We start from the raw sequence: 11,558 nt of genomic DNA, 5'->3' as shown, positions 1-11,558 counted from the left end.
TGCCTCAGTCATTGAGCCTCAGACTTCGGTGCAGGTGATGATCTTGTGGTTCAGGAGTTCAAGCCCCTGTCGGTCTCCGTGCTGACAGCTCAGAGCCTGGAGTCTGCTTTGTATTCTGTGTCTCCCTGTCTCTCTGCACCTCCCCTGCTCACACTTTGTCTCTCTTTCTCTCTCTCAAAAATAAATAAAACTTAAAAAAAAAAAAAAAGGCTGAGGTGGAGTGAGTGATAACCCATCAGGCCAACAGAAACAGACTGGAAAGGAATTCTCTGGCCCTTGGGGCAATGGAGAGGCTGATATGCTGAATTAAAGACATTTGTATATCTTCAGGCTAAACACAGAAACCACTGAATGAGTATATAGAATCCTTCTGGCAATAGTAGGGGAAACTTTCTTCGGAAGAGGCCGAGAATAGAGGAATGGGGGAAGAATATCTTCAGGTGAGAGATAATGGATAGGGTGGGTAATACAAGGGCTGCCCCCACCCCCAGTAAAGAGCCTAGCTTCTTCTACTTTTGTTTGTATCCGTATTTTCTGTCTTTTCTTATATTTTAAAAGTAACTCCCCATCATTGCTTCCCCGTCTTATAAGTAAACCTGGATATTAAGAAGATTTGCCACAGGAGAATCCATACTGCCAGTGGTATGCAATGAATGCCTTGGTGCCATGGATGTGAGCAATCTCAAGGCAGGTAGTGTATGTGGTGGGTCGGGCACCCGAGGGAAAACTGACTGGCTCCTCTCTCAGCAGAACTCCACAAAGAAGTCAGGGGAAGACTATTTCGCTTGCAAATCCCAACCTGTATCAAAAGAAGCCACAGAAAAACAGCAAGCTTCTGGTGAACCAAAGTTACCAAGAACCTCAGTGAACGGGACCAAACAAAAAAGATCTATGAAAGAAGACAAAGGTAAGAACGCTACAAGTCCTCAAATCTCATTATCTTGGGTTTAAGAAGACTGAGGAACTTTTCTGAAAGAGTAGAAAAGTAAGAAAGAAAATTGGTCCTGTGTTCTGAAAACCCTCCTCTTCCTTTGAGACCTAGCTTAAGTGTCATCTCCCTGAAGCCTTCTTTCAGGCACCTGTATTAAAACTGGTGTCTTCAGGTCTCCAAACTCCAACAACATTATTGGTTCTGATCATCATTTTGCCCTCACTGGCTACTTGGTTAAGGATCTCAATGTGCAGTGATTTAGGGACAGACTGCTATAAATTTAAATCCACTTGAAACTCTACTTTCTTTTCTTCCTTCCTTCCTTCCTTCCTTTCTTCCTTCCTTCCTTCCTTCCTTCCTTCCTTCCTTTTTTAGATTTATTTATTTATTTAAGTTATCTCTACACCCAACGTGGGCTCAAACTCACGATCCTGACATCAAGAGTCTACCAACTGAGACAGCCAGGCACCCCTCTGCTCCCTCTTCTAAGAATTGAGGACAAGATTTTGCTGGCTCGGGTTGGGTGGGGTGAAGGCTTGTTTATAGTTTCCATGGAATAATTAGAACTCACTTTTGTGTAGCCCTCTAGTTGACTGTTCTGGGAGTGTCTTGTGGAAGTCTTTCCTGAACAGTGGGAGTCTGTGAGGAACCTGTGTGCAGTGAGACCAGAGCCCTGCCCTGATGGGTGGGCTGACATAATTATGGGAATGGGTGGCTTATTTTGTTCTTTGGTGAGAGGACAAGGTACCACTGATGATTGACGATGTGAGGTTTAAGATTTCAATCATTAACCTGGACCGGAAATGTGATTTCTAGTACAATCTCCTTGGAGTCTGTGGGTTAAGGCTCACAGAAAGGAGCAAGTGGGGGGTTTCAGGAAGTAAAAACTGGATATTTATGAGTCAAATCAGTCCTAAATTTGAGGTTCTGTCCCTGGAAGGTTAGGGGGTCTTCTTTTGTAAGTCATTGAACTATACAATGGGGATTGGACTGTGAGAACTAAGTTGTACTCTGACATTTTATTTGTTTTGCGAGAGACAGAATGTGAGTGGGGGGGGGGGGGGGGGAGCAGAGAAAGATGGAGACAGATAATCCCAAGCAGGCTCCACACTGTCAGCACAGAGCCCCACTCTGGGCTCAAACCCACGAACTGTGAGATTATGACCAGGGTTGGACACTTAACCAACTGAGCCACCCACGCGTCCCCGTACTTTGACACTTCAGAAGGCTACACAAAAGTGAGTTCTTACTGATTTTATCCCATTCTCCTCCAACTTCCTATTCAGAAAAGACAGCACAAGACAATGCAAGAGTAAGAATTCGGAAGAAAATCCCTATTCCTCCATTACCTTCCACACTGCCACCAGTCAACTTGCTTCATAGAGACGTGGTGCGGGCCTGGTGCCAACAACTGAAGCTGAGTACCAAAGGCCAGGTGAGGGCCTGGGGTGGGAGGCATTGCTCCCGGGAGGAAGGGTAGGAACCTTACTAGACGGTTAACTCATTTTTCTCTTGTCTTAGAAATTAGATGCATATAGGCGGCTGTGTGAATTTGCTTACCCGAATCAAATGGTAAGTGATTTGTGTGGAAGGTTTAGTTCTCATTCTAATTACCTGTTTTAGCATCAAAAAGTGGAGGGATTGTCTTAGCTCCTCCTTCCGGCCCCACTCCTCCCCTGTGGGGAGGATCAGCACCCCCTCCCCACCTTCTCACCAACTCTGCACAGAGTAATAAAAATGAGGCTGAACTTTTATTTTTTAAAGAAAAAATGTTATCTTATTTTTAAAATTAATTTATTGTCAACTTAGCCAACTTTGACAGCACCTTAACCTTACCAACCCTCTTTGTAGAAGAACATTCCCCTCACTGCAAAGGAGGCCAAGATTCTCACACCATCACAAAAAAGGTCAAAGATGGACAAGGGAGAAATGTTTCTGGAAAATTCTAAGAAAAAGAGCTCTTCTCATGGAACCCACCCTCCTGAAGTGGCTGCTCCCCCTGAGGGTGGGATGCAGGCCCTCGTTGGGTCTGATCCTCTTCCGGAAGGAGTCGAAACGGTGGTTGTGACAACTTCAGCCCCGGATGCTGTGTTTGCCTCCTGGTCCAGAATTGCATCCACGGCTGGGAAGATGGAGACAGTGGAATCATCACAAGATGCCTATGGTAAGCCCAATATTGAGATCTGCCTCTGGTCCAGTTGAGGAAAAAATGCTATTGATAACTAACCTCCAATCAATTTCAGGGTATTGGGGTATGTCAAAATCACCTGAAGGACTGGTGGACTCCTGACCCCTACCCACAAAGTGTCTGATTCAGGTCTGTGATAGGGCCTGAGAATTTTACATTTTTTTTTTCTTTTTAAGTAAATTTTTTTTTTTAATTTTTAAAAAATGTTTATTCTTTAAAAAAAAATTTTTTTAATGTTTATTGTTGAGAGACAGCGTGAGCAGGGGAAGGGAAGTGAGAGGGAGAGACAAAGAATCTGAAGCAGGCTCCAGGCTCTGAGCTGTCAGCACAGAGCCCTACGCAGGGCTCAAAGTCACAAACCGGAAGATCATGACCTCAGCTGAAGTCGGACACTTAACCGACTGAGCCATGCAGGTGCCCCAAATGTTTATTTATTAAGAGAGAGACAGAGAACGAGCGGGGCAGGGGCAGAAAGAGAGAAGGAGACACAGAATCCAAAACAAGCTCCAGGCTCTGAGCTGTCAGCACAGAGCCCATCACAGGGCTTGAACTCAGGAGCCGCGAGATCAGGACCTGAGCTGAAGTCAGATGCTTAACTGACTGGGCCACCCAGGTACCCCTAAAAAAATTTTTTTTAATGTTTATTAATTTTTGAGAGACACACAGACAGAGTGCAAGTGGGGGAGGGACAGAGAGGGACAGAGGGAGATATAAAATCAAAAGCAGGCTCCAGGCTCTGAGCTGTCAGCACCATGAACCTCAAGATCATGACCTGGGCCAAAGTCATATGTTTAACTGAGCCACTCAGGCACCCTGGGAATTTTCATTTCTAATAATCTTTTAGCCAGTGTTGATGATGGTAGTCTGGGGCCCGCACTTTGAGAACCACTACTGTAAATTATTGATGTCATCAGAAGGAAGTGGCAATCTGGGCTATATTTCTTTCCCCTTTTTTATGGAATTAAAAATAAAGGTAGGCTCTAAAATCAGTTGCCTGAGCTTAAGCCCTGGATCTTCTAGCATCTGTTAAGTGAATGACATTAACTAGTTGTCTAATATAGTTCCCAGTTTCCTCATTGTAAAATAGGTTAATAATTATACCTGCCTCATAAAGTTGTAAGAATTACAGGACATAAAATTAAGGGAGACTATAAACTGGTTAGCACAATACAATGCCTGTTGAGACCACTAAGTCTATTTCATGAAGGCCAGACTGTTCTGGTTTAGTCTTTCTGTTAAAGGAAACCAGAATATATCACACCAAATTATACCTATTCTAAATTGTTTTAAAATTTATAATAAAAACTGTTTTGAGCTGATGGCAATTAAGGAGCAGCAGAAAAACATCCTTTTTTACTACCTAAAGGCAGATTTTAATTTCTCTTTTGGCTGCAATCAACTGAGAGACAGCACTAAAGACACTTGCAAACAAAACTTACTGCTTAGTTCTTTCCTGTAGATTTATCTTCCCACCGCCTGCCCTCCTTCCTCCCCCAGCCTTAAACTGCTTTCTTTTGTCCTATCATTTTTTTTTTTTAATGTTTGTTTATTTTTGAGAGAGAGAGACAGAGCATGAGCAGGGGAGGGGCAGAGAGGGAGACACAGAATCTGAAGCAGTTTCCAGGCTCTGAGCTGCCAGCACAGAGCCCGATGTGGGGCTCAAACCCATGAACCGTGAGATCATGACCTGAGCTGAAGTCGGAAGCTTAACCAACTGAGCCACCCAGGTGCCCCTGTCGAGTCATTTCTTTAGAAATTCATTGTTCTTTGTAAAAGATGTTGCATAAACTGGAATTAAAAGCTGCCATTTTGAGTTCATTTTTGTTGGTTTCTTCCAAGTGATAAGTGCCATACATGTTAATAAACTGATCTTCTTTGGTGGATCTTTTTGTTAAGGAGGTCTCCCCCTCCCCCAAAAAAGGAGTCCCTATTGCAAACCTAGGATGGAGAGAGGGAAAGTACCCCTTCCAATTATACTTTTAGGTTTTTTTGTTTTTTGGGTTTTTTTGGGTTTTTTTTTTTTTTTTTAAGTTTTCATAAGAACTGTTTTGGGTTATTTTCTAAAAGGAAGCAGGACAGAGTAGGTTAAGCTAGGATTCATATCCTGGGGCTGGCACTTGAGAAAAGCAGAAGAAACAAAAGACCTTGATACATTCTCGACCAAAAGAACATTAGACTTTGGTCATGCTGTGTTCATACTTCCCTCTCTTTCCTTCCCCAGGTGTCCGGTGGTGTGTGGTCCATGGGAAAAGTCTGCCTGCAGACACAGAGGGTTGGGTTCACCTACAGTTTCATGCAGGGCAAGCCTGGGTGCCTGAAAAACAGGGAAGAGTGTGTGCCCTCTTTCTGCTACCTGCCTGTAATTTTCCACCCCCACACCTGGAAGACAATATGCTGTGCCCCAAATGTGTTCGGAGGTAATTACCCGGTGCTTTTCTACAAACTAAAACTGGACACCTGGTTTTTGGGGGGGGGGGAGGGGGAGGAGGAGACCCATGTTAATCTTAAATAGCCCTGTATTTCATGTACAAGTTGTCAGTAAAGAGTTCTAAGGAAATTATTACTTAGGTTAAGTGTTTTCCTAGGAAAAAGAGCATTTATAGGTCAGGGTTTAATGCTTCCACCTAGAGACCCACCCATAATAACGGAGAAACAAATATTGATTCATTACTATATGAATGGTATATGCACTTTACACAAATAACTAGCAAAACGACAACACAACCCTTTAAGTAGACTGTAGTCTCATGTGGATGGACTGGTATATAAACACCTGTAAAAGCCATGGATGACTTGTATCAGAGGTTTCTTTACTTAAAGGAAGAATTGCCTAGATGGAAAGAAGGAGAAAACTTATTTTTTAGTATAGGGACCAAAGCCAAGGCTGAAAGAAGTTAGGCCAAAGTAGAAACTGTAAGTATTTTAGTATGACAGAATATGGTAAACAATGAGTCTGCTTCCTCACCTTACAAAATGGGCATAATAATGCCTGTCTGAAGTATTGTGGAGATTAGATGAGTTGATAAATACAAAGTGCTTAGCACCATGTCTGACATATGTAAGTATTCAACCAATTGTGGGTATTAATTAGGCCAGCAAACTGAATTCCTTTCAGCAAAGTCATAAAGATGGAAACATACAATGTATGAAAAAAAAACAGTTTGGGCTCAAATTGAGCATTATAGATTTTAAGATTGGTTGGAGTCTAATTATATAGTACGTTTTGAATGTTAGAATTTATCCAGTAGCCAATGGTGTTCTTTTAAAAGATATCATTTAGTTATGTGATGTGATCAATGAAATATCTTTGTAATCACCAAACAACCAACTTTAGAAGCACAATTATGAAGAAAACAGAAGGAAGGCTACAAAAGGACTTTCTCTGTAATTTAAATTCTAAGCCAATTGATATCAACATATTGAATGGCTGATGAGGAATAGCTCTAGGGGGGGAAGGGGCCTGGTATTTTGTTTTTTTCTGTGTAAACTAGACTAGCTAATTCATTAAGATTGCTGTTTGTAAATAAGGGTGGGAAATATTTTTATTAAAATAAGCCGCTGCAATTGACAAATGGGGGTGGGATGAAGTGCATTAAGTACTGTTTCACTGTCTCCAAGCACGAGCTGAAGCATTGACTCAGGGAGGGGGCAGTCCTCCACTGAAGTCCTCCATTTCCATACCTTTACACATGAGGCTTTCGCTTTCTGGCCTCAGGTTCCACATCTCTTGTATGAGGAGCCAATGGGACGGGAAGGTGTGCAAAAATCACCTAAGGTATTAAAATTGAAAAGCCATAAAGAAGTTTACATGCCAGTAAAGAAACTTTTATTCCAGAAGACCATTGTATTTAGTTTTATAGAGAACCCTGCACTTTTAAGTGCAGTTTTAAGGAAAAGGGTACATATGCAAACTTTTGCAAACAATATCAAGGGTTAGAGTGAGGGATGAGGAATCTGGCGGGGCACAGCTCTTTCTTGCGAAATGGGCCACTGAAGGGTTTGAAGCAAGTGCTGAGGCTTACATTGCCAAGGAGAGAAGGGAGTGAGATCCGTTAGAAAAATCTTGTGGGAAAGTTATTTTTGATATGTTTTAAGGGCCTAGCATCTTTGAGAGGTGTCAAAACAGAATCTGGCTTTTAAGTAATATCAAATGAAGCTGAGGAAGGTACAAATGATATACTTGCTTGGATAATATAAGAGATTCAAAGCAGTCAAGGAGACAGGTGGTTTGGTGATGCTTGACTATGAGGAGCAGAGACGGAGAGAGGACAATTGGAGGGACTTTCTGAAAGCACGAATGGAGAGGTGCAGCAATGAGATGCTTAAAGGGATTTTCCATTTGTGCTGTGTTGCAAGGGCGAGCCTAGGTGTGCTTCTGGGCTTAGTCTGGGGGAGGGTTGAACAGAGAGGGAGGGTGGAAAGAAGATGATCCCTCTGAACAGAGGGACTTGGTATAGCCCAGACTTGCCTCACAGAGATCCCTCTCCCCAGCCCTCTATCGCCCTGGAACAATCCTGCCATCCTCTGTTGGTCTGCACGGGGGCCATCCTTGGTGTCAAGACTAGTGAACACCAGGGGTCTTGGACAGCTAGCTAGGCACAGAAGCCTAAAGGGGGTGGGAGCCCTGGGGCCCTGGCATGGTTACTGTCTCCCACAGGAGGAAGTATGTGAGCATGAACTTGTCTTTTCTCTCTTCTGCCTGTCCTGCTTCCTGCCACAGTTGCTGCTGCCAAGCAAGTTGAATAAAATTGAGGTCACTTTGCAGAGACCTTTCATGATCTACTGAGGCTGCTGGGCAAATAATAAAAGATCCACTCTGGGGCCTCTCCTGCCCATGGGCTGCACAGGGCAGGAACATATTACAGACACATAACTTGGCTAATTATCACACCTTGATGATATGGTCACATGCTCTCCACCCACTATCCTACACTTTAAGAGCAATTTTACTGGCAGACCACCAGTGGGTTTCCTGGCTGTTTTCAAGGGTATAACTTAATATATCTTGGATCTCATCTTTATAAAAAACAAGCATTTTGTTTGCTTTCTAGGAATAAGGTGTTAATGAAAAGCCTCCAATGAGATCACGATACCAGAAAAAGGGGTACGACTGTGATTATAATTGATGGTAGGAAGGAAACTACCATCAACTCAGTGGTGCCACTGACAGCTGGACTGGAAACCACTCCACCCTCCACGCTTCCTGCTGACAGGACACACAGCCTGGTGGGTTGCAGATGTTTCCCTCGGACCCCAAACAGGGCCTGCCTTCCCATTGGTTTAAAGTACTTAACAGTTTAAAGTCAAGAGACTGAGAAGGTTAGCAGCCTCTAGAGGAGTCAGAGTCCGGAGAATGGAAATCCAGCACTGGAAACACACCTGTTCTCCACTCCACCCCTCCACCCCTCCACGAGGCTCAGCTCAGTCTCCCACCTTAAAAGAACTGTTAAGGTCACTTCTATTTCAGAAGGGTAAGTAAACATTTGGTAGTGTGATTGACTTTTTCATCTTATTAATAAGAAGGAACTTGGGGTATGATCTTGATGTTTGGAGGAGCCAGGGGGAAAGAAAATTTCCAAAATTGCCAATTCCAAACAGAAGTAGCAGATCTGCCTGCCCATAAGTGCACAAGCATTGTGTGTGCAAGGTATGAGGTCCAGTGGAAATGACGATAGGAGAAATCCGGAGCCAGCCCTCCAAATTTCTCTTAGCTCCAAAGGGATATGGACACATAAAACTCCCAAGAGCTGGTGTTGGAGTAACTGAGCTTCGAAGTTAGAGGTTCTGCCAAGATGTTGCTGGCTGAGGCAAATGGATCTGCATGAAGGAAGTCTATGAACTCCCTGCCAGGAAGCAAAATTGGAAGTGGCTACATCTCCGAGGATCCCAGCCCTAAGGAGAAGATGGGGAAAATTTTAAAATACTAATATACTGAATTTGAATTAATGTATCTGATCAAGTGCCTCAAAATGTAGATTTTGCAAGGAAGGGCTTTTGCAAGGAAGTGCCTCAAAATGTAGATTTTGCAAGGAAGGTCGGCTATGTCGTGTTCAGTTTATCACCAAGAATGACACAAACAAAAATGTGTTCTCTGATGGAATATAATCAATGATGCTATTCTTACCAAAAAGATTTAATATGCATCTACTCATCCAGAGGCAGGCAGTCCTGATTATACCTGTTGTCTCAGCCTTAAGTGAGCTTACCTTGCTTTGGATGGCAGTTATTTAGGCTTATCCTATGTAAAAACTCACCAAGCTATGTACTTAGCATGTATATATTTTACCATGTATAAGCCATATGTCACTCTTTTTAAAAAATTTTTAATGTTCATTTTTGAGAGAGACAGAGTGTGAGCAGAGGAGAGGCAGAGAGAGGGGAGACAGGGAATCTGAAGCAGGCTCCAGGCTCTGAGCTGTCAGTGCAGAGCCCAACATGGGGCTTGAACTCTTGAACTGTGAGATCATGACCTGAACTGAAGTCAGGACACTTAACCGACTGAGCCACCCACGTGCCCCATCACTTTTTTTTTTTTTAAACTGCCCTGGTTTGAATGGTAAATTATAGTTCCTCTAGTTAAAAGGGTATTGGTGGGAACAATAGGAAATTTGAATATAGAGTAGGGATTAGATGATATTACAGCAATGTTAATGTCTTGGTTGTCATAGCCACAGGATTTGCATTTAACGCTTGGTTAATGAGAGAATACACAGGTGTTATAACAACTTTTATATCTGAAAACTTTTTAAATAACTTAAAATACTTGGTTGCATATATGAAAAGATCCTTTTGAAATACAAGTCAGCTCATGATCCCCTGCTCAAAACTCTATGGGTCCTGTTTCATTCAGAAGAAAAACCTAAGTCCTCGTTAATTCCTCCAAAGCCTTACTTCAGTATCTCCTACTCCATGCCACTCACCTCTGACCCCATCTCCGGTACACTCTGCCTTTGCTGTTCCTTGACCTTGTCACTGACCGGAATGATCTTTCCTCAGAAGTCAATATGGTTAACTTTGTTTACTTTTAAGTCTTTCTTCAAATGTAACTTGGTCAAAAAAAAGCATGCTCTGAACCCCCTCATAAGCTGTTTTTCAACCCCTACCAGCACCATTTAGCCTCCTCACCCTGCTCGAGTTCGTTACTTTTCTGTAACATTTATCTCCTCTAACATAAATATATATTTGTTATTGATGGTCTACCACTAATAGTATGAAGGAATTTCTGTCAGTTTTTTGCACTTAGTTGTCACAGCTTCCTAAAACAGCCTGACACAGTTGGTGCTCAATAAATGTTTGTTCAGTGAATGATATGTGGAGAGGTTTCAAGTGAACTGTAAAAGGAATGAATTACAAGTTACCTAGGAATCAGTATAAAAAAAAGTCTCTGTCTTCTATCTAAAAGTATTACTATATACTCACTCTCTGATTGTACCCAATATTCTCTGGGAAAATAATTTCTTGCTTTGACTCACTTCTTGGGAAGAAAAATGTTCTGCTGTGTTTAGCACCCAGAATTCTGTTTTGTATTCTGTTTAGAAGGTTTCTTAGAGGCACCTGAGTGGCTCAGTTGGTTAAGCATCTGACTTCGGCTCAGGTCATGATCTCACTGTTCCATGAGTTCAAGCACCACATCAGGCTCTCTGCTGTCAGTACAAAGCCTGCTTTAGATCCTGTCCCCCTCTCTCTGCCCCTCTCCCACTCACTCTATCAAAAGTAAGTGTTTAAGAAAAGAACATATCTCAGTACTATTTTAGAAGGTCTCTAGCAAGTTCTTTTAAAACTACTTAGCGGGAAGATTTGTCTTTTTTCCAGCACGCCATCTTCCTGTTTTAGAATGTGAAGTCCAAAGGTGTTAAAAACATCAGTAATCACCCAATATTTCAGTCATCATTTCCTGCAGGATAAGAACATTGTTGAAATTACCATGTTTGGAAGGATAAGAAAGGAGAACTTCAGTACTGGAATGAAACAGAGTAGGGGGAGATACTGGCTTACAAAAAATTACATCACTGGGTCCAGAAGACACTTCTCAGAAGGATTTGCTTGGATTATCTTTTCTCTGGCTATGGCACCACCTACATTGGAAGCCCTGGAGGATGTAAATTATTCCAAATGTTATTAATCTCTTCTAAATCCATTACCTAAGGGAATATTTCCCTGAAAGTTTTGAGCTGACATCAGATTGAAGGGCAAATAAGCATTGAACTGGAAATGAGAAGAAAGGAATTCTGACCCTTGGGAAGGGCCTGTGAGGATCCTGAGATGAGTAGGAAAGAAACTGGAGGGTCAGTATGTTGGGAGTTCAGAACCTGAGAATACAGATCTAGATTGAGACTAGAAAGGAATGTAGGCCAAGACAACAGAAGACCTTTGTTTTGTCCTAAAGAACACAAGCCTTGGGGGCACCTGGTTGGCGAGTTGGTGGAGCATGTGATTCTT

At 42.5% G+C, this 11,558-nt stretch overlaps 1 protein-coding gene across 1 annotated transcript; it reads left to right on the top strand.

The window, feature by feature from the left end:
- Positions 1 to 666: 666 nt before the first annotated feature.
- Positions 667 to 8,375, top strand: DPPA4 (developmental pluripotency associated 4). Its single transcript, XM_060637964.3, has 6 exons — positions 667 to 907; positions 2,218 to 2,366; positions 2,453 to 2,503; positions 2,783 to 3,095; positions 5,341 to 5,536; positions 8,171 to 8,375. Exons 1-6 carry the CDS (start codon positions 667 to 669, stop codon positions 8,199 to 8,201), a joined length of 981 nt encoding a protein of 326 aa, XP_060493947.2. The 3' UTR covers positions 8,202 to 8,375.
- The last annotated feature ends 3,183 nt before the right edge of the window (positions 8,376 to 11,558 follow it).

The sequence above is a fragment of the Panthera onca genome, chromosome C2 (genome assembly GCF_046562875.1).
Source record: "Panthera onca isolate mPanOnc1 chromosome C2, mPanOnc1 haplotype 2, whole genome shotgun sequence".
Lineage (NCBI taxonomy): Eukaryota > Metazoa > Chordata > Mammalia > Carnivora > Felidae > Panthera > Panthera onca.
The sequence above is the reverse complement of the archived record's forward strand: the minus strand, read 5'-3'. Positions and strand labels throughout refer to the sequence as shown.